At 44.9% G+C, this 26,979-nt stretch overlaps 1 protein-coding gene and 1 long non-coding RNA gene across 2 annotated transcripts; both read left to right on the forward strand.

Moving 5' to 3' along the window:
- LOC131204697 (uncharacterized) lies at positions 1-11,175 on the forward strand. Its single transcript, XR_009156623.1, has 3 exons — positions 1-80; positions 9,228-9,297; positions 10,994-11,175. It is a non-coding gene; the product is annotated as an uncharacterized LOC131204697 (long non-coding RNA).
- Positions 11,176-15,395: 4,220 nt separating this feature from the next.
- On the forward strand, positions 15,396-25,484 carry RCC1 (regulator of chromosome condensation 1). Its single transcript, XM_058196209.1, has 9 exons — positions 15,396-15,511; positions 17,203-17,390; positions 18,819-18,998; positions 19,103-19,226; positions 21,431-21,553; positions 22,244-22,399; positions 23,208-23,327; positions 24,211-24,363; positions 25,049-25,484. The coding sequence occupies exons 1-9, from the start codon at positions 15,454-15,456 to the stop codon at positions 25,219-25,221; spliced, it is 1,275 nt and encodes a 424-aa protein (XP_058052192.1). The 5' UTR covers positions 15,396-15,453; the 3' UTR covers positions 25,222-25,484.
- The last annotated feature ends 1,495 nt before the right edge of the window (positions 25,485-26,979 follow it).

Raw genomic sequence — 26,979 nt, forward strand, 5'->3', positions numbered from 1 at the left:
GAGAAAGAGAGAGGGAGGAAGAGAGAGAAGCTTGGCCCGACTTAGAAGAGGAGGCGGCGAATTATAGGTAAAGAACAGAGGTGAGTTGATGGGGGGGAGGGGAGGGGAGGACGGCGTGGGAAACACGGCAGGCATAAAGTGGGGGGAGGGGAATAAGGTAATATTTGCCCCCCCCCTTCCCTTCAAACCCCCCCTTTCCCATCCCAAAATTTGCCGATCGCTCAAGTTACAAAAGGGCCCAGTCCACGTGGTTTGGGGAAAGTGCTGCAGGCGAACGTTCTAAGGATGGAACGCCGAGTAACAACTTCGCGTTCTAATTGGAGGGGGGAGGGGGAAGGAGGGAGCGGAGGCGCTCCGAGGCAGCGGCGGGAAAGGGACGAGGGGGGCCGCCGCGGCTGAGTCCGGCGCGTGGGTGAACGCTTGCTCGGCCTCCCTTCCCTCCTTCTCTCCCTCCCCCTCTTCCTTCCTTCCTTCCTTCCTTCTTTCTTTCCTGGGAAGGGAGGCCCAGGCGGGAAATTCAAACTGCAGGCGGCTTCCTTGACAGTTAGGGGAAAGCGGAGGTGGGGAAGGGGGAAAAAAAAGAAGAAAAAAAAGGAACGATTCCATAGGACTTATGAAAGGGTTCCTGTTTGATTCCCTTTTTTTATAATCATCACAAAAGGATGAGCGGAAAGCCGGGCAGGCTAATATGGCTTATTTTATTTCATTTTATTATTTATTTTATTTTATTTTTTTATTTATTTTATTTTATTTTTTATTTTATTTTATTATTTTATTTTATTTTATTTTATTTTTCTTTGACTCCGGAGTATGTATGTATGTATGTATGTATGTATGTATGTATGTATGTATGTATGTATGTATTTATTTATTTATTTATTTATTTATTTATTTATTTATTTATTTATTTATTTATTTATTTATGTGTTTGTTTGTTTCAATTTCTATACTGCCCTTCTCCCAAAGGACTCAGGGCGGTTCACAGCCAATTTAAAACAACATGAATATACACAAAGAATTAAAACATAATTAAAAATTAATTTTAAAATTTGGCCCAACAAATTAAACTAGATTGTCTCTGTGCAGGACTTCCAACTCCCAGAATTCAACCTGCCTTGGAATTTCCAAGTTGGAAAAACACAGCTGTAGACAGGGGTGGGGGGGGGAATGGGGTTTGTGTTGTCTCCCAACTGGGAAGCTTTAAAACGTTGAGAACTTCCAACTCCCAGGATTCCTCCGCTGGCCATGCCGGCTGGGGAATCGTGGGAGTTGAAGTCGGCAAGTTTGGAGAGGCCTGCTTTAGAGGGGTTAATGTGGGGGCTCCTATGACTCTTGTAGAGCAGGGATCCCCAAATTCTTCAGCTCGTTGACCCCCTAATGAAGTTTCAGATTATTCATCAACCTTCCCCTCACCCTTTATTATATGAGGATAATTTAAGACAGGGAGTCTCCCAACCTTGGCTACTTTAAGACTTGTGGACTGCAACTCCCAGAATTCCTCAACCAGCTTTGCTGGCTGAGGGATTCTGGGAGTTGAAGTCCACAAGTCTTAAAGTAGCCAAGATTGGAGACCCCTGATTTAAGAAATGCTATTTTAACTACTGATACTCCGACCACTAATCATAGCATCAACCTCTTGGATAGTCCCATTGATCCTCTTTGGGGTTGATGTTGACCGTTTTGGGGACCCCTGCCATGGTGGATTGGAACTGTAGGCCTGTCTACCTGGGAGTCTTATCAGGTGAACAAACACTAGTAGAAACTGATGGGCCAATCTTAACTTGGATCTAGTGGGGTTTATTCCCAGCTAAACCACAGTCTGGATCCAAAGCCTTGGAGATAACGCTAGACTCTGCCTGGTATAATGTTCTCATCTCTATCCCAAAGGCTTTTTTTTTTCTTCTTCAAGAGGCAACTGGACTTACTGGTTTTTTTTTCTTTGAAGACGTTTCGCTTCTCATCCAAGAAGCTTCTTCAGCTCTGACAGGATGGTGGGGAATGGAAGGATTTATGCTCCTTGCGGACAGCTGGTCATTTGCATCCTTTTAAAAGGGCCGTTGAAGCACTTGGAGGTTTATCTGTGTCCTGAGTGTCTCCTGAGTAGTGCTCCTGGTTCCATCTTCTACTCAGGTGACCCTGAGGACACAGATAAGCCTCGAAGTGCTTCAATGGCCCTCTTAAAAGAATGCAAATGATCAGCTGTTTGCAAGGAGTATAAATCCTTCCATTCCCTACTATCCTGTCAGAGCTGAAGAAGCTTCTTTGGTGAGAAGCAGGGGTGAAATGCTCCCGGTTTGGACCGGATCGCCTGATCCGGTAGCAATGGCGGCAGGTGGTTCGGAGAACCTGTAGCAAAAATCCCTGCCCTACCCCATGCCCAGCTGAGCCATACGATCATCAGAGGTTGGTTTTTGTTTTTTTTTACTTTTAAAAGCATTTTTTCTTTGGCCGAAAAAATGCTTTTAAAAGTTAAAAAAAAGTTGGCCACGCCCACGCAGTCAAATTTCCCCCCATACCAAGCCACGTCCACAGAACTGGTAGTAACAAATTTTATATTTCACCCCTGCTCATGCGACATAGCTAAGCTCCATTTCATGCTGAATAAACTAAATTATTAATGTAGTTTAAATGGAAAACTATCTTTAGGTAGATTTTTTACTTAGATAGATTTTATTAAAATAAATTTGATAAAAATAAACAAAAAATGGATTTAAACTTTAAAAAATCCATTTTTAAAAAAAAAGCTGTGATGATCGTACGGCTCAGCTGGGATCGTCAGAGCCTTTTAAAAGCATTTTTTCTACAACCTCTTTGTGGTTGTAGAAAAAATACTTTTAAAAGTAAAAACAAAAGTTGGCCACACCCACTCAGTCACATTACCCCCACCACCACCAAGCCACGCCCACAGAACCGGTGGTAACAAATTTTACATTGCATCCCTGGTGAGAAGCGAAACGTCTTCGAAAGAAAAAAACCCAGAAAGTCCAGTTGCCTCCTGCTTGTCCTTGAATATTGTATACAGACATACAGGTAGTCATTGACTTATGGCCACAACTGAGACCAGAATATCAGCTAAGTAGCTGAAGTATCGGCTTTCCCTATGGACTTTTCATATAGAAGTATCTCTGGGTAAAAAACAAAAGCAGTGTAACCTAATGACTTTTGTCTTGCAAATTGGGTCCAACTCCTTATTTTTATATAAAAGGTAAAGGTTTCTCCAGTCCAGTTGTGTCCAACTCTAGGGGGCAGTACTCTTCTCTGTTTCTTAGCTGAGGGAGCAAGCATTGTCTAAAGACACTTCAGTGGTCATGTGGTTCAACATGGCTATACACCGAAGGAGCAAGGAATTCTGTTACCTTCCCACCAAAGTGTTACCTCTTTATCTGCTTTGCATGCTTTCAAATTGCTAGGGGGCAGGAGCTGGAGCAAGGAACAGGAGCTCATCCCGTTATGCAGCACGCGGGTCTCGAACCGAACATCAATATCTTTAACTGTTGAGCCATCGCCATCCCCCCCCTTTGTTCTTATATACCGTATTTTTGGGGGTATAAAACGTATCTTTCCCCCCCCCAAAAAAGAGGGTGAAAATCTGGGTTCACCTTATACTCCAAATATAGTCCACGCAGCTTCTCAAACGAAGGTTTCAGAAGCTGAAAGAAGCTTCAGAAAAGAAGCCCCCAAACAGAGCTTCAGAAAAAAAAGTTCCCAAACAGAGCTTCAGAAAAAAAGCCCCCAAACAGAGCTTCAGAAAAAAAGTTCCCAAACAGAGCTTCAGAGGCTTTTTTTCTGAAGTTCTGTTTTGGAGGCTTTCAGAGGCAGAAAGAAGTTTTTTCTGTAACGGAATTTCAGAGGCAGGAAAAAAAAGCCAAACAAACAAAAAAAAAACAAGGCACAGAGTTCACAACCAAGGAACCTGTGGCTAAAATTCACCTCTGGGAACAGTTGACTGGGGGTATTCTGGGAGGCCGATCCACCTGCCAGTCAGCTTTTTTTCTTATTTTCCGCCCAAAAAACTAAGGTGCATCTTATACTGCGAAAAACACGGCAGGTCCCTTTATATAGGATCAGCTTAGCCTACCTAAGAGGATAAGCCGGGGATAAAACGGACAGTGTGAACGTGATTGGTCCTTCGCTACTTGAAGATGGGTGATGATAATGTTTGTCAAGTGAGAAGGACTCATCCATCCAGAAGGACATTCCTTTGATTAAGTAGACCAGCCATCCCCTGTAACAAAAACATTGCTGTCCTTCCCAAGAACCTAAACTGCACACCCTAAAAATTGTAGCCACGTTTATCAACCAAAATACACTGTGGTTGTCCCATAGGAAAAAAAAGTTTTACTTCTATCCAGGCTGCAGCAAAGTTGACAGGAGAAGCTGGAGAAGAGAGATTAAGAAGTTTGGCCTCTTAGCCAAAGTTTGGCACGTTTGCAATTGACTCGTTTTGTAGATAGAGAATATCTTTTGTTTCTTTCCTGGCAAGAATCCCTTCCAACAACTGTTGACAGGTGGCACTCAAGATGAGAATAAATTCTTTCTCCAGGGCTCATTACTCTTTTGATTCCAGGGTGGGTTGGAATTGAATTCTTATGAGGCTTATTTGTGAACCAGAAAGAGGTTACAGAAAAAAATGCTTTTAAAAGTTAAAAAAAAAAAAAGTTGGCCACGCCCACGCAGTCAAATTTCCCCCCATACCAAGCCACGCCCACAGAACTGGTAGTAACAAATTTTATATTTCACCCCTGCTCATGCGACATAGCTAAGCTCCATTTCATGCTGAATAAACTAAATTATTAATGTAGTTTAAATAGAAAACTATCTTTAGGTAGATTTTTTACTTAGATAGATTTTATTAAAATAAATTTGATAAAAATAAACAAAAAATGGATTTAAACTTTAAAAAATCCATTTTTTTAAAAAAAAAATCATCCATTTTTATCCATTCTGTGTTTGAGTGAGTGACCGTATGCCGAACCCAAGAGCACGCGGTGTATCAGGGTGAATTTGATTGTAAGCACTTCCGAATAATATTCTGATCTTCCTTTTCTTTTACGATTTTAAAAGTCCATGAGTTTTCCAAGCTTAGTCAATGTCTTGAGAGGACTGAACAGGTGGCCCTAAGGCAGCGGCTTAGCTTAGCGGTTGTGAGCGTGCGTGCGTGCCTGTAAGTAACAATACTTTACTATGTTCGAGGGCTCTTTGCAAATAGCTTCAGGAGGTGTAAAACAAGGGAAACCTTTGTCTACGGAAATAGCTTCTGTCCCTGAGCAATTTCGGTGGCCATGTTTCTTTCTCTATGCATGCAGGGTGCTGTCATTCTTGCTGTTCCTTGCTGCTGGAAAAGGAAAAAAAAAACCCAACCATTTAGTGGCAGCCAGAATGAGTCCATTGACCATACCACCTTTGCAAGCTCCACTGGTTACCTGTCTGTTTCTGAGTATAAGTCAAGGTGGTTGGTTATGCCAATAAACCAGGGGTGCTATTCAACAGGTTCTGACAGGTTCTGGAGAACTGGAAGCGGAAATTTTGAGCCGTTTGGAGAACCGGTTGTGGAAATTTTGAGCAGTTCGGAGAACCGGTTGTGGAAATTTTGAGCAGTTCGGGGAACCGGTTGTGGAAATTTTGAGCAGTTCAAATGAATGAATGAATGAATGAATGAATGAATACTAAACAGAGTCACCTGTCAGGATCAGGGATATTATGCTTTTTCTGTCATGGTACTTGCCCTCTGGAGTAAGGTTCCCCCTCATATCCAGATGGCTCCCACCCTCATGGTGTTCTGGAAGGCCCTTGTCAGTCCTTTGAGGTAGTCCAAACGAGATACCCCCACCCAGCCTTGACTTCAGGTAGTCCTCAACTTACAGCAGTTCATTTAGTGACCGTCCGAACTTACAATGGCATATAAAAAAAGTGACTTGTGGCCTTTTTTTTTTGCACAACCATTGTAGCATCCCCCTGGTCACATGATCAACTTGATCATGTGACCAGGGGTGAAATCCAGCAGGTTCTGACAGGTTCTGGAAAACCCGTAGCGGAAATTTTGAGCAGTTCAGAAAACCGGCAAATACCACCTCTGGCTGGCCCCAGAGTGGGGTGGGAATGGAGATTTTGCAGTATCCTTCCCCCTGGAGTGGGGTGGGAATGGAGATTTTGCAATATCCTTCCCCTGGAGTGGGGTGGGAATGGAGATTTTGCAGTATCCTTCCCCTGGAGTGGGGAGGGAATGGAGATTTTGCAATATCCTTCCCCTGGAGTGGGGTGGGAATGGAGATTTTGCAATATCCTTCCCCTGGAGTGGGGTGGGAATGGAGATTTTGCAGTATCCTTCCCCTGGAGTGGGGTGGGAATGGAGATTTTGCAATATCCTTCCCCTGGAGTGGGGTGGGAATGGAGATTTTGCAATATCCTTCCCCTGGAGTGGGGTGGGAATGGAGATTTTGCAGTATCCTTCCCCCTGGAGTGGGGTGGGAATGGAGACTTTGCAGTATCCTTCCCCCTGGAGTGGGGAGGGAATGGAGATTTTGCAATATCCTTCCCCTGCCATGCCACCAAGCCATGCCCACAGAACCGGTAGTAAAAAAAAAATTAGATTTCACCATTGATTCAGATGCTTGGCAACCGGCATGTACTTACGACAGTTGCAGTGTTGCCAGTCAATCTCCTTTTGCGACCTTCTTACAAGCAAAGTCCATGGGGGAAGCTAGATTCACTTAACAACCGTGTTCCTAATTTAACGGCTGCAGTAATTCGCTTAACAGCTGTGGCAAGAAAGATCGGACAATGGGGCAAAAGTCACTGGACACAACTGTCTCACTTAGCTTAATGGAAAGTTTGGGCTCAATTGTGGTCGTAAGTCGAGGACTACTGTACTAACTCTGGCTTTCTTTTAAGGTTGAAGTGTTGACCTTCTTGCGAATCTGAAGGTGCTTCTTCCCTTTCTCTGGCAAACTAGGGAGGGTCCCTTCCGTGATGCCCCCCCCACCACCACCACCACTTTTTCTTCTGTGGGTGAGATCCTTCATCCCTGGAAGCTTTCAAGAAGAGACTGGACTGCCATCTGTCAGAAATGGGGTAGGGCAGTGATGGCTAACTTTTTTGCCATTGTGTGCCAAAAGCAGGGGGAGCACACGAGGGCGTGCCCACACCCATAAATTCAATGCGTCCTGCGCATGTGTGTGTGTGTGCCCCCTGCTTTTGGCACGTGATGGCACGGTTTCATTTTTTGCCCTCCCCAGGCTCCAGAGGCTTTCTAGGAGCCTGGGGAGGGCAAAAACGGCCTTCCCCACTCCTCCGGAGGCCAGAAATGGCCTGTTTCCCGACTTCCGGTGGGCCCAGAAGTCCCGAAAGTCAGCTGGTCGGCATGCACACTGGAGCTGAGCTAGGGCAAAGCATGCCCACAGATACGGCTCCGCGTGCCACCTGTGGCACATTCCATACTTGCTTGGGCAGGGGGTGCTTGGGCAGGGGGTTGGACTAGATGACCTACAAGGTACCTTCCAAGTCTGTTAATCTGTTAAATCTTTCTCCTGGCCTTTATCTAGGTCAGGGGTCTCCAACCTTGGTCCCTTTTAAGACTTGTGGACTTCAACTCCCAGAGTTCCTCAGCCAGCTTTGCTGGCTGAGGGACTCTGGGAGTTGAAGTCCACAAGTAAAGGACCAAGGTTAGCGACCCCTGATCTAGTTGCGTCTCTCCTTCCTGTCTCTTTAAGATGATTCCCATGGGCCCATTTCAGCCCTGGCTAGTCTTGGGCTAGGATAATTGGGACGACTTTCGTATTTGCTTGTGGGTGTGGATATTATTAGCAGGGCTCGCCATAAATTCTTCTCCTTTATTACTTTTCTGTTTATTACATTGCATTTTTTGTTTTGTTTTGTTTGACACAAACAAACCACACTGTCCAGAATCGGTTTGGAGTTGGGCATTGTCAAAATTGAAAAAAATAAATCAATCAAATTAAATGTGGCTTTTATGGTCAATTTTATTGTGATATTTTCAATTCTTTATCACTCAAGCCAATTTAATTTGATTTTACTGCTTTCTAACAGTAATTATTTTATTACATAGAGTGTTGCCAAACTTTTTTGTGGCGGCGTTTAAAATTTGCAGGGTGCTACTAGATCAGGGATCTCCAACCTTGGCAACTTTAAGCCTAGCAGACTACAACTCCCAGAATTTAAGCCTGGCGGACTACAACTCCCAGCAAAACTGGCTGGGGAATTCTGGGAGTTGAAGTCCTCCAGGCTTAAATTTGCCAGGGTTGGAGACTCCTTTACTAGATAACTCTTCTATTAGGATACAGGTAATAAACTCAATTGTATTTATACAGCTGCTATAAAGACGTCCTTTGTTCTCTACTAGTTGATATATGACTTTTATTTAAGACGTTTCAATCCTAACTTTTCTCTTTTTTACATGGAACAATGTAAATAAAGTTCTCAACTAGCAGAAGTTAAGAGCCCAATCAAATACAGTTGCATTATTTTGAATGGTATTATTATTTTCTCCCTTTGGGCTGGCCTGTGTAGCTTCTACTGTACAGTAGTGGCCAAAATTGTCGAAACCTTTTGGGAAAAGTGTATTTTTGAGCTTTGATGGCTAATAACACCACTTTTGTTTTGGAGTTTCAAGATAATCCTATTCCACTGCTGGAATGGCCTGGGAATAGCCCAGACCTTAAACCAATTGAAAATCTATGGAGCCGACTAAAGAAACTTGTTAGTCAGAAGCGACCCAGCAATAAAACCCAGTTAATAGAAGCAGTCATTCAATCTTGGTTTCACATTATAACAGCTGCAGAACTCAAAGATTTGGTTCACTCCATGGGAAGACATTGTAAGGCTGTAATTCATGCTACCCAACTAAGTATTAACTGACATGGTGATAATTTTTGTATTTTCTAAGGTGAAAATTTTTGTATATCTCGTTTTTTCTACATGTTTCACTTTTCTTCTTTATACTGTAACTGCTGTTCTAATAGCAAATCCTTCATGAATGTTATAGCATTACATTCTTGGTTAAATTAGCTTTCCCCTGAGGTACAATTTTATGGTACTACTCCAAAAAAAAAGTGGTGTTATTAGCTAGTTTTAGAAAATACTCTTTTCCCAAAAGGTTTCCACAGTTTTGGCCACTACTGCAATGAAATTTGATTTGACGTTAACATACTGAGATTTATTTCATTGAGGAGATATGTTGTCCTTTTCTTTTCCTCTTTTCTGTCCTGCAGCTTTAAAGAAACATGCCAAGAAAACGGGCATTAGAAAAAGATGACATTTTAAAAGCGAAACGGATAAAAGGTGAGATGCCCCTTGCTGAGAAGATTGCTCAGATTCAAGTGCTTTCAATGCTTTGCCAACAAACATTTCAATCTTATCCTATAGTTCTTGCTGTTTACCAAATTCTTGTTAATTATGATTGATGTCAGCCTGTTTCTTTGGTCCAGTATTTCTCAATCTAAGCTGCTTGAAGATGCATGGATTCAACTCCCAGAATTCCCCAGCCAGCACTGCTGGCTGGGGAATTCTGGGAATTGAAATCCATATATCTTCAAGTGGCAAAGCTGAGAAACACTGAAAGTTCGGACTATGATTTTTACTTGCTTCAAAGAGTTTATTTCCTCTGCATGATTGAATGTAGGTAAATTTGACCATTATTGTGAGAATTGGCACATCCTTTTTTAAAATTCATTTTTAATCTCAATGGGTATGCCGATTCATGCTTTGCCCCAATAATGCTTCTCAACAGGTAGCCATCACCTTGTCCAAAATAGATTTAGTATAGAGCAGTGGTGAAATTCCATTTTTTTACTACTGGTTCTGTGGGCGTGGCTTGGTGGGCGTTAACAGGTTCTGACCAGTTCTGGAGAACCGGTAGCGGAAATTTTGAGTAGTTCAGAGAACCGGTAGTAAAAATTCTGACTGGCCCCGCCCCCATCTATTCTCTGCCTCCCGAGTCCCAGCTGATCGGGAGGAAATGGGGATGTCACAGGAACCTTCCCCTGGAGTGGGGTGGGAATGGAGATTTTACAGTATCCTTTCCCTGAAGTGGGTGGGAATGGATATCCTTCCCCTGCCACGCCCACCAAGCCATGCCACGCCCACTAAGCCACAGAACTGGTAGTAAAACAATTTGAAACCCACCACTGATGGGCGTGGTGTGGCTTGGTGGGCATGGCAGGGGAAGGATACTGCAAAATCAACATTTCCTCCCCACTCTGGGACCAGCCAGAGGTGGTATCTGCCAGTTCTCCGAACTGCTCAAAATTTCCGCTACCGGTTCTCCAGAACCTGTCAGAACCTGCTGGATTGCACCTCTGGTATAGAGGTGGGTGAACTGCTGTTTCCAAAAGTTTGGGATTTCAACCCCTTCCCGCTTCTTTGGATTTCTTCCTAACATTGGGTTCAGAAAACAGACTCTTTGGGTCGAGGACCCATCATTTGTATCTTCTAGTTGGGCACTGCAACAACAGATTAACCTTTGTAGGTTAGCCATGGGGCCAGTGTGTGTAGAGAATATACAGTGTATCTTGCACAGGTGATCCTCGATTTATGACCGCCGTTGAGCCCAAAATTTCCCTTGCTAAGTGAGGCTCAGGTGAGCTGCGCCTCATTTTACAATCTTTTTTTTTTGCCACGGTTGTTAAGCAAATCACTGCAGTTAAGTCAACCATGCAGTCATTAAACAAATCTGGCTTCCTGCATTGACTTTTGAAGGTTATAAACAGTGATCACATGACCCCGGGACCATGCAACCGTCATAAATAGAAGCCAGTTGCCAAGGGCTTGAATTTTGATCCCGTGACCATCGGGATGCTGCAGGGGCTGTAACTTCAAACAGTCTCTGAATGAAAGGTTGTAAGTCGAGGATTACCTGTTCAAAAATGCCGCTCTTGGTTTAGGAAACATCCGACTTAAATATTCAATTTCAAGCTCTCCGATTGGATTACGATATGTTGCTTTCTCTTTCACGTTCCTTCCTCCTGCTCTTATCCAGTTAGCCATTCCTCACACCAAAGCGAGCCAGGATTGGTGTTGACCCTGGGGCAAGGTGATCTTGGACAGTTGGGCCTTGGACCAGATGTGCTGGCACGGAAGAGGCCCGCCGTAGTGAAGCTCCCTGAGAAAATTATCCAAGCTGAGGCAGGAGGGGTTCATACAGTGTGTCTGAGCGAAACAGGCAAGGTGAGTCCAAACCTACCTTGGTTTCCTACAGAACGTTGTGCTATGTGCAAAGTACCGTATTTTTCAACCCAAATGGCATGACAGTGTATTCGTAGTGTCCGTATCGGGTGCCGAATGCCGTCTTCCATTCGTCTCCTTCTCGCATCCGCACCAGGTTGTAGGCCCCCCGGAGATCGAGCTTGGTGAAGATCGTGGCCTCCCGCAACCTCTCCAGTAGCTCCGGCAGGGGGTAGCGATTCCGTACCGTAATGGCGTTTAGCCGGCGGTAATCACAGCATAGGCGCAAGTCCCCTGTCTTCTTCTTCACGAAGAGGACCGGGGCCGAGAGAGGGGACTTTGAAGGGCGGGTGGACCCTCGGGCCAGGTTTTTGTCCAGGAAGTCCCTGAGGGCGGCCAACTCGGGCTCCGACATGGAATACAGGCGTCCCACAGGCAGTGGTGCGTTGGGCAGAAGGTCCACGGGGCAATCGTAGGGCCGATGCGGGGGTAGTCGGTCCGCCTCCTTCTCGCTGAACACGTCGGCGAAGTCCGTCAGCTCAGGAGGCAAGGTGATGGCAGCGGTGGGGACGTTCTGGCCAGCACAGGTGTGGCGGATGTGGTCAACACACTGCAGATTCGGGAAAGAGATGGCGTTCCGCGACCAGGCCACCTGAGGATCATGGGTCCGAAGCCAGGCCAACCCAAGGAAAATGAAGGTCCGCCGTGACATAAAACTGGATCGCCTCCTCATGGTCCCCAATAGCCAGGCGCAAAGGCTGGGTGGCGAATTTAATGGGGCCGGACACCAGTTCTCGTCCATCAATTGTCTCTACCCGCATCGGAGGGTCCACCGGAACCACGGGGACCGCAAACTGGGTCACAAAGGCCTGGTCCATAAAGTTTGTTGTGGCCCCTGAGTCCACCAGCGCATGCGCCTGGAGCCCGTCCGACTGGTTCCCCAACCATATCCGTGTGTCCAGAATCAGATGCCGAGGGGGCCCAGAGTCTACTTCTGCAACGTCCAGTGGGGGCTTAGTACGTGCCCGACCTAGGGTTTCCCCGAGGTCGGGCCTGCTCCGTTTCCCGATTGGTCACGCTGTGATTCGGGGACCGGCGTGCGTGCCCCACTTCGCTTTCTGGGGCAAGAAGCGGCGAAGTGGCCGGGCTCCCCACAGTACAGGCACAATCCCCCTTGGCGCCTCCGGTTCCGCTCCTGGGCTGTTAGGCGAGGTCTGGCCGCTCCCAACTCCATGGGCTCTTCCGCAGTGGTTACAAAACGTGGGGCGACCCTGGGTGCTGGTGGTGCAGGAAGTGGGGGTGCAGATGTCGACGGAGGGTCCCGGGGGGTGCGACGGGACGGTCGCCGTTGCAGACGGGCATCGAGGCGGAGACAAAGGGGCACCAAGTTGTCGAGGGTCCGTGGCGCCTCCACGCGGGCCAGCTCGTCTTGCAATTCCTCTGAGAGTCCCTCCTGGAACGCGTCCACCAGCGCTGCATCATTCCAGTCAGAGTCCTGGCACAAAAGACGAAATTCGGCGATGTACTCCTGCAGGGGGCGTTTCCCTTGACGGAGTTCCTTAAGGCGCCTGGTTGCCGTCAGCATTCGAACGGGGTCCTCATACATGGTGCGTAGGTGCTGCCAAAAACGCTGTTGGTCCGCCAGCAGGGGGCTGTCCTGGAGCAAGAGGGGCGTGGCCCATCGAGCAGCCGAGCCGGAAAGAAGGTTAATCACGAAGGCCACCTTAGCCCGGTCGTCTGGGAAATCCTCTGGCCTCATAGCCATGTAGAGCTGGCACTGTCCCAAGAAGGTCGGGAACATCTCAGGCTGCCCAGAAAACTTATCCGGCACGGTTATCGGGCACTTGCGACGAGGAGGAGGAGTGGGAGGATGGGGGGGGGCTGCAGGCACATTCCTGGCAGCAAGTTGGCCTGCCAAGTGAGCCACTTGCTGCTGGAGCTGTTGATTAGCCGCGTGTAGCTGCTCTAACTGCTGCTGTACCTGCTGCTGATCCATCTTTGGTGGAAGATGTTTTAGTCAGGTCTTGGACAAAATGTTCTGTTTCCCTTCCCCCAATACTCCCAGCAAAGAGTCCGTCAGAGGCCTTCCTTTTTTTTCCTTTTATTACATAAATACATGTCTTGCCCACGTCCACCCACGGGCCTGCCAAGTTTCTGGAGATAACGAGGAAATTATAGATAAGGCCAGAATTACTCACGAATATATTCTTCCCTCCATGAAACAGTTAGCTCACGCCAAATTCATTGCTTTGTCCAAGACAAAAAACCAGGAAGTCCCGCCTCCTATTTATAGTCTCTGCAGATGTCACTGCATGACAATTATGACTTGGCTTTGTCCCAACTCTTCCGCTGCTGCGCACGATCAAGTCTTCGTAATCTTGCGTCACTCCAAAACTGTTCTTGGGCGTTGCCAAATCAGAAGAAGGCCCGGGAGAATCAGGCCGTGCCGGCCCCTCCTCCTCCCTTTGAGTGGGTGCCAGGGAGGGAGAGGGCTCAAGAGAAACAGGGCTTGCCAGGTCTTCTCCCTCATTTTCTGAATCATCCGAGTCCAGGAGTCTGGGTCCAGGAACCTGGGTCACAACTTCAACTCCCAGAGTTCCTCAGCCAGCTTTGCTGGCTGAGGGACTCTGGGAGTTGAAGTCCACAAGTCTTAAAGGGACCAAGGTTGGCGACCCCTGATCTAGTTGCGTCTCTCCTTCCTGTCTCTTTAAGATGATTCCCATGGGCCCATTTCAGCCCTGGCTAGTCTTGGGCTAGGATAATTGGGACGACTTTCATATTTGCTTGTGGGTATGGATATTATTAGCAGGGCTCGCCATAAATTCTTCTCCTTTATTACTTTTCTGTTTATTACATTGCATTTTTTGTTTTGTTTTGTTTGACACAAACAAACGCACTGTCCAGAATCGGTTTGGAGTTGGGCATTGTCAAAATTGAAAAAAATAAATAAATCAAATTAAATGTGGCTTTTATGGTCAATTTTATTGTGATATTTTCAATTCTTTATCACTTAAGCCAATTTAATTTGATTTTACTGCTTTCTAACAGTAATTATTTTATTACATAGAGTGTTGCCAAACTTTTTTGTGGCGGCGTTTAAAATTTGCAGGGTGCTACTAGATCAGGGATCTCCAACCTTGGCAATTTTAAGCCTAGCAGACTACAACTCCCAGAATTTAAGCCTGGCGGACTACAACTCCTAGCAAAACTGGCTGGGGAATTCTGGGAGTTGAAGTCCTTCAGGCTTAAATTTGCCAAGGTTGGAGACTCCTTTACTAGATAACAACTCTTCTATTAGGATACAGGTAGTAAACTCAATTGTATTTATACAGCTGCTATAAAGACATCCTTTGTTCTCTACTAGTTGATATATGACTTTTATTTAAGACGTTTCAATCCTAACTTTTCTCTTTTTTACATGGAACAATGTAAATAAAGTTCTCAACTAGCAGAAGTTAAGAGCCCAATCAAATACAGTTGCATTATTTTGAATGGTATTATTATTTTCTCCCTTTGGGCTGGCCTGTGTAGCTTCTACTGTACAGTAGTGGCCAAAATTGTCGAAACCTTTTGGGAAAAGTGTATTTTTGAGCTTTGATGGCTAATAACACCACTTTTTTTTTTGAGTTTCAAGATAATCCTATTCCACTGCTGGAATGGCCTGGGAATAGCCCAGACCTTAAACCAATTGAAAATCTATGGAGCCGACTAAAGAAACTTGTTGGTCAGAAGCGACCCAGCAATAAAACCCAATTAATAGAAGCAATCATTCAATCTTGGTTTCACATTATAACAGCTGCAGAACTCAAAGATTTGGTTCACTCCATGGGAAGACATTGTAAGGCTGTAATTCATGCTACCCAACTAAGTATTAAGTGACATGGTGATAATTTTTGTATTTTCTAAGGTGAAAATTTTTGTATATCTCGTTTTTTCTATGGTGAAAATTTTTGTATATCTCGTTTTTTCTACATGTTTCACTTTTCTTCTTTATACTGTAACTGCTGTTCTAATAGCAAATCCTTCATGAATGTTATTGCATTACATTCTTGATTAAATTAGCTTTCCCCTGAGATACAATTTTATGGTACTACTCCAAAAAAAGTGGTGTTATTAGCTAGTTTTAGAAAATACTCTTTTCCCAAAAGGTTTCCACAGTTTTGGCCACTACTGCAATGAAATTTGATTTGACGTTAACATACTGAGATTTATTTCATTGAGGAGATATGTTGTCCTTTTCTTTTCCTCTTTTCTGTCCTGCAGCTTTAAAGAAACATGCCAAGAAAACGGGCATTAGAAAAAGATGACATTTTAAAAGCGAAACGGATAAAAGGTGAGATGCCCCTTGCTGAGAAGATTGCTCAGATTCAAGTGCTTTCAATGCTTTGCCAACAAACATTTCAATCTTATCCTATAGTTCTTGCTGTTTACCAAATTCTTGTTAATTATGATTGATGTCAGCCTGTTTCTTTGGTCCAGTATTTCTCAATCTAAGCTGCTTGAAGATGCATGGATTCAACTCCCAGAATTCCCCAGCCAGCACTGCTGGCTGGGGAATTCTGGGAATTGAAATCCATATATCTTCAAGTGGCGAAGCTGAGAAACACTGAAAGTTCGGACTATGATTTTTACTTGCTTCAAAGAGTTTATTTCCTCTGCATGATTGAATGTAGGTAAATTTGACCATTATTGTGAGAATTGGCACATCCTTTTTTAAAATTCATTTTTAATCTCAATGGGTATGCCGATTCATGCTTTGCCCCAATAATGGTTCTCAACAGGTAGCCATCACCTTGTCCAAAATAGATTTAGTACAGAGCAGTGGTGAAATTCCATTTTTTTACTACTGGTTCTGTGGGCGTGGCTTGGTGGGCGTTAACAGGTTCTGATCAGTTCTGGAGAACCGGTAGCGGAAATTTTGAGTAGTTCAGAGAACCGGTAGTAAAAATTCTGACTGGCCCCGCCCCCATCTATTCTCTGCCTCCCGAGTCCCAGCTGATCAGGAGGAAATGGGGATGTCACAGGAACCTTCCCCTGGAGTGGGGTGGGAATGGAGATTTTACAGTATCCTTTCCCTGAAGTGGGTGGGAATGGATATCCTTCCCCTGCCACGCCCACCAAGCCATGCTCACTAAGCCACAGAACTGGTAGTAAAACAATTTGAAACCCACCACTGATGGGCGTGGTGTGGCTTGGTGGGCATGGCAGGGGAAGGATACTGCAAAATCAACATTTCCTCCCCACTCTGGGACCAGCCAGAGGTGGTATCTGCTAGTTCTCCGAACTGCTCAAAATTTCCGCTACCGGTTCTCCAGAACCTGTCAGAACCTGCTGGATTGCACCTCTGGTATAGAGGTGGGTGAACTGCTGTTTCCAAAAGTTTGGGATTTCAACCCCTTCCCGCTTCTTTGGATTTCTTCCTAACATTGGGTTCAGAAAACAGACTCTTTGGGTCGAGGACCCATCATTTGTATCTTCTAGTTGGGCACTGCAACAACAGATTAACCTTTGTAGGTTAGCCATGGGGCCAGTGTGTGTAGAGAATATACAGTGTATCTTGCACAGGTGATCCTCGATTTATGACCGCCGTTGAGCCCAAAATTTCCCTCGCTAAGTGAGGCTCAGGTGAGCTGCGCCTCATTTTACAATCTTTTTTTTTTTGCCACGGTTGTTAAGCAAATCACTGCAGTTAAGTCAACCATGCAGTCATTAAACAAATCTGGCTTCCTGCATTGACTTTTGAAGGTTCTAAACAGTGATCACATGACCCCGGGACCATGCAACCGTCATAAATAGAAGCCAGTTGCCAAGGGCTTGAATTTTGATCCCGTGACCATCGGGATGCTGCAGGGGTTGTAACTTCAAACAGTCTCTGAATGAAAGGTTGTAAGTCGAGGATTACCTGTTCAAAAATGCCGCTCTTGGTTAGGAAACATCCGACTTAAATATTCGATTTCAAGCTCTCCGATTGGATTACGATATGTTGCTTTCTCTTTCACGTTCCTTCCTCCTGCTCTTATCCAGTTAGCCATTCCTCACACCAAAGCGAGCCAGGATTGGTGTTGACCCTGGGGCAAGGTGATCTTGGACAGTTGGGCCTTGGACCAGATGTGCTGGCACGGAAGAGGCCCGCCGTAGTGAAGCTCCCTGAGAAAATTATCCAAGCTGAGGCAGGAGGGGTTCATACAGTGTGTCTGAGCGAAACAGGCAAGGTGAGTCCAAACCTACCTTGGTTTCCTACAGAACGTTGTGCTATGTGCAAAGTACCGTATTTTTCGGAGTATAAGGTATGAAACGCATCTTAGTTTTTGGAGAGGAAAATAAGAAAAAAGCTGATGCCTTGCTTTTTTTTTTTCTGCCTCTGAAACTCTGTTTCAGAAAAAACTTTCTGCTTCCGAAAGCCTCCAAAACAGAACTTCAGAAAAAAAGCCTCTGAAGCTCTGTTTGGGAGCTTCTTTTTTTCCTGAAGCTCTTATTTCTTATTTGGGAGCTTCTTTTCTGAAGCTTTGTTTGGGGCTTTTTTTCTGAAGCTCTTGTTTGAGAGCTTCTTTTCTGAAGCTCTTTTTGGGGGCTTTTTTTCTGAAACTTCTTTCAGCCTCTGAAACCTCAGTTTGAGAAGCTGTGCTGCCATGAAGTCCTCAAGTATGCATTGATCACGACACAAAGGACAGGAATGTGTTGTTGTCTGCATATCACTACAATCTTTACCAAATTGAGTTTGGTAAAGAGCTGGAGCACATAAGGATGTTGTCCGTGGAATGGAAACCTTGGGTTCCTTGCCAGATTTGAACAGTTCTAACAGGTTTTGCCTTAAGCCCCCATTCCCCGAATGGACCAATAAAAATTGCTACAGTGGCAAATATCTGTAGCTCAGGTGTAGGATGAGGGGGAAGGTTTGTTCTCCGTGCTTTTGGGTTGGTTTCCGAACGTTTCATTACCAGGCTAGGTAACATCTTCAGCAGAATTTAGGGGATGATTCTGTCAGTGTTCTATTTATAAGGGCTTACAAATAAAAACGCTAGTACCGTATTTTTCGGAGTATAAGATGCAATGGAATATAAGATGCACCTTAGTTTTTGGGAAGGAAAATAAGAAAAAAGTTGATTGGCTGGTGGATTGGCATCCCGGAATACCCCCAATCAGCTGTTCCCAGAGGTGAATTTTAGCAAAAGGTTCCTTGGTATTGTCAGCTCTGTGCTTTGCTTTTTTCTTTTTCTTTTGCTTCTTTTTTACCCTCTGAAACTTCTGAAACTCTGTTTCAGAAAAAACTTTTTTTCCTGCCTCTGAAAGCCTCCAAAACAGCTTCAGAAAAAAAGCCTCTGAAGCTCTGTTTGGGGGCTTCTTTTCTGAAGCTTCTTTTCTGATGCTTTTTTCAGCCTCTGAAACCTCCTTTTGAGAAGCTGGGTAGGGCTACATTCGGAGTATAAGATGCACCCAGATTTTCACCCTCTTTTTTGGGGGGAAAAGATGCGTCTTATACTCCGAAAAATAAGGTAATTCCACAACTGCTACCCACCCGTGAAATTACTTTAAGGATCTTCTCTTCGGGTTGATAAGTTGACTCATGACTGACAACTTGGAGAAGTTCTAGTCCCGGATGTCTTCCTTAATTTTACACCATGACCTTTGTCTTCTTCCAGATCTACACTTTTGGCTGCAATGACGAGGGGGCCCTGGGGAGGGACACTTCAGAGGAAGGGTCTGACGCTGTGCCGGGCTTGGTGGATCTGAAGGAGAAGGTGGTGCAGGTGTCAGCGGGGGACAGCCACACGGCAGCGTTGACAGAAGATGGACATGTCTTCATTTGGGGTGCATTCCGGGTACGTTGTCTGTTTTGCTTGAGAGAAAAGCTGCCCCCGTATTTGGCTTCATCTTTTGGGTTGCCCATTGGCTCTTTCTCTCATACATCTGCATCTTCTTATAGGATGAAAATGGCGTCATTGGTCTACTAGCCCCTCTGAAAGGTGAAGAGAATTTGGAGTCTATCAACGGCAGCTTATTCCCAGTACAACTACAGTTGGATGTCCCAGTTGTTAAAATTGCCTCTGGTGAGTGACATTGGCTACAGTGGTGCTTCTCACAAATGGGTTTTTGAAAACCAAGTTTGCAAAGCAAGCAAGCCATGTTGGTCTGTTTCATATGTGATGTGCAGCTCTGACAGGTGGCTTCAGTTAAATCAGCTGAATTTGCTTAGTAAATTCATGAACTTAGTGGCTGATGTTTGGGTTGATCGTCTGTTTGATAACTGATAAACTTCCACTGAGTTAAGTTTTTTTTTTTTTTAAAAAGGCAGGATTTTCCCCATGCTTTGAATTCCAAAAAGGATAGGAATCAGCTTTCTAACTCGGTATTGCCCCTTGACAGAAGTGGGGCAGGGAAAGACGATTTTTCCAAAAAATCCATTTTATTTATTAGTGAATGCAAAGATAGAAGTAGTACAACAGCGGTAGTATTAGTAGTTAGAAAGAGGGTAGCCATAAATATATAGATAGTAGTCATTAAAATCATTTTTAAAAAGGACCGTGTAATACCACTCTAATCTTTTAACCTATTATAAAGTCTATATCCACGTGAGACCATACTGCTCCAACTTCTCATTTTTACAGTGAGAAAACCCTTTCAAAAAATGATAGAAAACACTTCTGAATCAATTCTTTAACTATAGATTTCTTCCAGTCCACCTGAGAAAGCTCTTTCTGAGTCATAATGGAGTTCTTCACAAAAAGTCAGATTTCGTATTTACACACACACACACGGGTTTTTTTCCAATTGAAACAACCTAGTCTACCCAAATAAGGGAAGGAGCCTACTTCTTCCCTTTCGCCTTTCAGCCCCAATCCAGGAGCCCTCACAGGCAGTCGCTTTCACGACAAACTGTTTTTGTGTTAAATTTATATTTACTGACAAAGAAATAAAGGGAGACTAATATAGCACTATTTCAAGCTATTTAGTTCTCATCAGCTAGCCATACCCTTCTGGGATTCGAACCTGGGCTTGCTTGCATATTAGGCAGATGTATTAACTTCTAAGCCACAGGTTCTCCTCGCTTTGTCAGCTCTACCAGGGGAGAGATTAAGTGGTTTTTTTTTTCCCTATCAAAGCAACCTGGTCTACCCAAATATGGGAAAGAACACATTGCTTCCCTTTTCCCTTTTTGCTTTCTCTTTCACCAGAAGCCTGTGGCTAGCTGACAGAATAGAATAGAATAGACTAGAATTTTTTATTGGCCAAGTGTGATTGGACACACAAGGAATTTGTCTTGGTGCATATGCTCTCAGTGTACATAAAAGAAAAGATACGTTCATCAAGGTACAACATTTACAACACAATTGATGGTCAATATATCAATATAAATCATAAGGATTGCCAGCAACAAGTTATAGTCATACAGTCATAAGTGGAAAGAGATTGGTGATGGGAACTATGAGACGATTAATAGTAGTGCAGATTCAGTAAATAGTCTGACAGTGTTGAGGGAATTATTTGTTTAGCAGAGTGATGGCCTTCGGGAAAAAACTGTTCTTGTGTCTAGTTGTTCTGGTGTGCAGTGCTCTGTAGCGTCATTTTGAGGGTAGGAGTTGAAACAGTTTATGTCCAGGATGTGAGTGATCTGCAAATATTTTCACGGCCCTCTTCTTGATTCGTGCAGTATACAGGTCCTCAATGGAAGACAGGTTGGTAGCAATTATTTTTTCTGCAGTTCTAATTATCCTCTGAAGTCTGTGTTTTTCTTGTTGGGTTGCAGAACCGAACCAGACAGTTATAGAGGTGCAAATGACAGACTCAATAATTCCTCTGTAGAACTGAATCAGAGGCTCCTTGGGCAGTTTGAGCTTACTGATGAGAGCTAAATAGCTTGAAATAGATCTATACTATTCTCACTTTATTTCTTTGTCAGTAAATATAAATTTAACACAAAAATAGTTTGTCGTGAAAGCGACTGCCTGTGAGGGCTCTTGGATTGGGGCTGAAATGCGAAAGGGAAGCAGTATGCTGCTTCTCATATTTGGGTAGACCAGGTTGCTTCGATAGGAAAAAAAACCACTTAATCTTTCCCCTGGTACAGCTGACAAAGCGAGGAGAACCTGTGGCTTAGAGGTTAATACATCTGCTTAATATGCAAGCAAGCCCAGGTGCGAATTCCAGAAGGGTATAATTGAGTGTCCCATCTGAATTACATCTCCAGGACTCATAACTAGAATGTTGGGGGGAATTCTTGAGCCACTCATGAAGCATCGTGTCCTCTTTTTAGGGAGCCATCACTTGGCTTTAGTGTCCAATACGGGAAACCTTTACACCTGTGGATGTGGAGACAATGGTCAGCTGGGACGTGTGCCCCAAATTTTTGTGGTCCGAGGAGGAAGACGGGGATTGGGTGAGTTCAGCATTGAATTTAATTTTAATTTAATTTAATTCCTCTGATAAGAGTGTTTGGTTCAGCAGCAGTTTATTTTATTGGATGGACCAGTTTTGTCTATTGAATTTGTCCTGTTTGTTGCATTTATTTATTTTTTTGGCTTTCTCTGAATGTGATTGTCAACTCACGAAGCAAATTAGGGCATCGGTTGGAACCCTGACAGTGATTACAATATATTTTTTTTGTGGTTAGCCATGCAAGTGGTATCTAAACACCAGAAATCCATCCTTGATTAAATAAAGGTAAAGGTAAAGGTTCCCCTCGCATGTATGTGCAAGTCGTTGCCGACTCTAGGGGGCGGTGCTCATCTCCGTTTCAAAGCCGAAGAGCCAGCGCTGTCCGAAGACGTCTCCGTGGTCATGTGGCCGGCATGACTCAACGCCAAAGGCGCACGGAACACTGTTCCCTTCCCACCAAAGGTGGTCCCTATTTTTCTACTTGCATTTTTTATGTGCTTTCAAACTGCTGGGTTGGCAGAAGCTGGGACAAGTCACGGGAGCTCACCCCGTTACGCAGCACTAGGGATTCGAATTTCTGAACTGCCGACCTTTCGATCGACAAGCTCAGTGTCTTAGCCACTGAGCCACCGCATCCCTTAATTAAATATAATGCATGAATATTAAGCCGATTCTTCCACTCTTCCACCAGAGCGGCTATTGCTCCCCCAAGTGGTCACCATAAAGCAGAGAGGCTGTAAGACCAAAGGCAACATCAAAGAAGTCTTCTGTGGCTCGTACTCCACAATTGCCATCACGCAGGAGGGGCACGTGGTTGGGTTTGGCCTCTCCAATTATTACCAGTTGGGTGAGTTGATGTTTATCATAGGACTTGAGATATACCCAATGCCCTCATGGTAAAATGGACCTCTCTCCGAAGACCTTATGATCAAATCAGGGGAGGCTTTCTGTAAGCCTATAGAGATATGCTAGCGTTGCTTCTTATTTTGAGCTACTCCAATCTTCAAGGCTCTTATGACCCCCATAATAGTGGAGGAGAGCCTGGTTGTCATTCAGGTTGATGGGGATTCAGGAGGTGTCCAAAATAATCTGCCGAGGCAAGGAGATCTCTGAGGACCTTATCATCATCATCATCATCACCTTCATTTAACGACCCCATAATCCCTTGCGGGGTGGAGACTGAATGGAGCTAGCAGAGTGTTTTAATGGCCGGATGCCCTTCCTGTGTGGGGTTTTGTTCAGCAGATATATTCTCAGTGTGCCCAGAGAGAGAAATATCTGCCTCTACCTAGGATCTCCGAGGACTTTATGATCCTAAATAATTCGGGTGGAGAATAGAATTTCCTCTACCTGACGAAGAATAGGGAAACAGAATGATATTATTGTTTATGAGATTTGTGATAAAAACTGGTGTTTTTTGGTTGCGCTCATCATGTTGATGTTGTGCAGGGAGTCAGGAGTTTCAGTGCTAGAGGAGGAAAGGAGTGATTTGTTTCTCCTCCAACAAGCATCTCGGGTTAGGACTAGTTCCACATGCTTGTTGCTGATACGTCGTTTCTAATCCCTTGTAGCAAAATGCCCTTAAAATGGTAATGAGCTGCTGTTATTGCATTCATCTCCATTAATCTACCCTTTGCTTTTTCTATCCTTCCCAGGCTCCCAAGAAATTACCACTTATTATTCTCCAAAGATTCTGACGGCATTTAAGAATTCCACCCGATCGTGGGTTGGATTCTCTGGTGGGCAGCATCACACGGTCTGTCTGGATTCAGAAGGTGGGTCACCTGGAAGTGTAGATTCATGGGAAGCTGTTGGTCACTGCTCCATCCTGGTCAGGCACCACCTAGAAGAGCGATAGCAATAGCACTTAGACTTATATATCGCTTTATAACATTTTACAGCCCTCTTTAGGCTGTCTACAGAGTAAGCATATTGCCCCCAGCAATCCTCAAGTTTACCCACCTCGAAAGGATGGAAGGCTGAGTCAACCTTGAGCTCCACCAGGGTCGAACTCCAGACTGTGGGCAGAGTTGATCTCCTTGGGTTGGGGTGATTTCTTTCTTTGCACGAATCTCTGTTCATTTGTGGGGGGGCTGAAGGGATCTTATATACCAGTGATGGCTAACCTTTTTGTCGCCGCGGGCCGAAAGCGCGCACACTCATAATGCAATGCGCCTGTGACCCCACCTGCGTGTCCCGCCCCCCATGCATGTGTGTGCGACCCCCGTGTGCATCCTGCGCATGCGCGAGACCCCCACACTCCCCCTGCTTCCCCGTGCCTGTGCGTGCGATGCCCTGCACGCGCCCCGCCCTGTGCATGTGGGCTCATCTCCTGCATACGCCCCCTACACATGCGTGGCAGAAACCCGAAAACCAGCTGGCTGGCGGGAAGTGCGCATATGTGTGGTGAAGCTGAGCTAGGGCGACAGCTTGCATGCCTGCACAGAGGGCTCTGCGTGCCACCTGTAGCATGTCTGCCATAGTTTTGCCATCACGGTTATATACAAATCTGGAGGCCGCGGTTTTCTGGTCATAGAGTTTGAATAGTTTGTATCATGGAGACTTGTGTATATCTCTACGGTTGGCTTTATTGGGGTTCCTCTTAACAAAACATCTTCTCCTTTCTTTCTCTCTTCAATGGTTCCCACCTTCCAACAGGCACTGTGTATAGTCTTGGGCGTGCAGATTATGGTATGTTGGGCCTGGGAAAAGAAGTTGGCGAGAAGAACTCTCCCACGGCTGTCCCTGGTTTGCCCAAATCAACTTCAGTGGCCTGCGGGGAACGAGTTGGCTTTGCCGTGACGGAAGATGGTGAGCCTGAGCAAATATGGAGAACTGGGTGTTGCTTCTGAAGCTCTGCACGAAAAATTGTATCTGCTTTCTAGTCATTGCAATAACACTTTGGTTTATTTTTAAGGGCTACATTTGCCCTTTAAAACAGGGGTCTTCAACCTTGGTCCCTTTAAGACTTGTGGACTTCAACTCCCAGACTCCCTCAGCCAGTTGAAGTCCACAAGTCTTAAAGGGACCAAGGTTGGAGACCCCTGCTTTAAAAGATTAAGTGAAGTGTGCCGCATTTTTCCAGGTGTCGCATCATATGCCCAAAATATTCTAATTTTATTTTTCCAAAATATTCTAATTTTACTTTCACATGTCCAAAATATTCTAATTTTAATATTCTAATTTTACTTTTAATGGTTTTGATGATTTCCCTTGGCTTTCCCAGGTGGCTTATCGCCTCCTCATTTCTGATTTTGTCAACCCAACTTATATGTAACAGCCGCCTATAAATCCAAGTTTCAAATGCTTCTAGTCTCTTCAAGTGGCCTTCTGTCAAGAGACCAACTCTCTGCTCCGTAGAGAAAACCAATCTCTGGTTTTCAATTTCTCATATACATGCAGAAATTAACCCAAGACGATCAGCTGTGTCATGTCTTAGCTAGGTAAGGATACGGCTGCTCAGTGTTTTTGATTTTCATGCTCTACCTCTCCATAGGTCACGCCTTTGCCTGGGGCATGGGGTCAAACCTCCAGCTTGCTACAGGAGATGAAGAGGACCTCTGGAGCCCTGTTCAGATGTCCGGCCAGCAGCTGGAGAACCGCAGAGTTCTGTCTGTGACCGCTGGAGGGCAGCACACCGTCTTGCTTGTCAAGGATCAACAGAGCTGACAATTTGTTCCTGTGGTCCCACCAGGATCCCTCCAGGGGGCGCTCGCTGTCTGAAGCTTTTGGGGCCAGGTTTTGAAGACTGCCCTTCTTGTGGGGAAAAGGGAAAAAAAACCCAACTTTCCAAAGTTTCTTTGGAAAAGAAAATTAGCTGAGATCGAGATACTCTTCTGAATGCTGGAAATTTGTTGAAATCCAAAGCGGATTGTCTTGTATCGAATAGGGGAACCGAGACCAGCTTTCCCACCCTTAAAAAAAAGGAAAAAGAATCAGTGTCTGAAAATCTTGTTTTACTACCATTTTTTGCTTTCGCTAGGTGTTTTTCCGTGCTTTTATCGATCGTTGAGTCACTTGGAATCCCCCCTCCCCCCCCGTTCTGTGGGTTTGGGGCTTCACCTCGGTTGCGTTCTTAGCTATTTATTCTTCCCTTTTAGAAGATTTTAATCCCTCGCGATGCTTGCGATTAACTGTTGGGAAGGCCGGTCTCTTCAATTTCGGCACGAAAGTGCCCGCTGCTGCTTTTCACCGTGGGTCCTCTTCTGCCTGAAGCAGCGGAGCAAATTGGGATGGTGCCAAGAGCCGTTCATAGTTCATGGCGCCGGTTGCTCTCACCGAGATCTCTTCTTCAAGATTTTTCAGGGTTATGTAGGCAAGACTACATCATCGCCTCCAGCCAGTGAACTCCAGCGACAGGCTGCTACAGAGGGATGAACAGTGTAAATAAGCCCATCTTCCAAGTTGGATGCTTGTAACAAAAGGATACACATTGGTTCTCCTTTCCCTTATTCCAGGAAAAGCGTGCCTTTATCCTAGTAGGAAATCCGAATTCCTCAATCCTTTGTAATTGTGGTTGGGGGTGGGGAGAAACATGGTTCCTAAATGGAGAGTGGGTAAAAGGTTTCTCCATTTTTGGAGAAATTCTTGAGGGTTTCCTTATAGAACTCTTCCTGTAACTCCCATTGATGCAGCTGCTAATCTCCCGAACAACTAAACCTGCACAGAGACTTCCAATGACCCAGCACTGCTCTGGAGCATCCAACAAATCCTGGTTTTTTATATATATTTAAAGTGGCACCTCTGGTTACTTTTTTTTCCTGGAAAAGTTAGGCCCTTGAATTTAGGAGACCGGCTTCAAGTTCTCTCAGGTGTTCCTTCATTAGTTGCCTTGCATGAATAGCAGAGTCATCCCCCCCAAAAAAACTTTTCTATGTGGGGCCATGCTTTTAAACCAGGGGTCTCCAACCTTGGCAACTTTAAGCCTGGTGGACTTCAACTCCCAGAATTCCCCAGCCAGCTTTGCTTTGCAGGCTGGGGGATTCTGGGAGTTGAAATCCACCAGGCTTAAAGTTGCCAAGGTTGGGGACCCCTGGTTTAAACCATATTTTCAATTTAGTTTGACAGAGACATGTAAGTTTGCTTTGTCAGTTGGTCCTCGACAAAGATGAAAGGAGTAAAACCAGCCCAAGAAAAGCCATGGTTAGATCGCGCGGAAAGTAAGCCAGACTGAGATGGAGACCTTAGCGGATGCCAGCCACGTTCTGTCATCTCCCACAGCTAAAATTCCTTGTCATTCTAGAAAACGGCGTGTTTTTAAAATACAGAGTTCCTGCAGCCTCAGGACACCAGGGGAAGGGAAATTTGGAGAGGTTAAAAAAAGCAAATTATATATAGATATATATCTTTGGTAGCATTTGCCAAGGAGGCGCAACACATCTGTGAAATCCTAACGTTTTAAATAAATTTGAGTTTTGATAGTTCTGT

This window comes from Ahaetulla prasina, chromosome 10, assembly GCF_028640845.1.
Source record: "Ahaetulla prasina isolate Xishuangbanna chromosome 10, ASM2864084v1, whole genome shotgun sequence".
In the NCBI taxonomy this organism is placed as follows: Eukaryota; Metazoa; Chordata; class Lepidosauria; order Squamata; family Colubridae; genus Ahaetulla; species Ahaetulla prasina.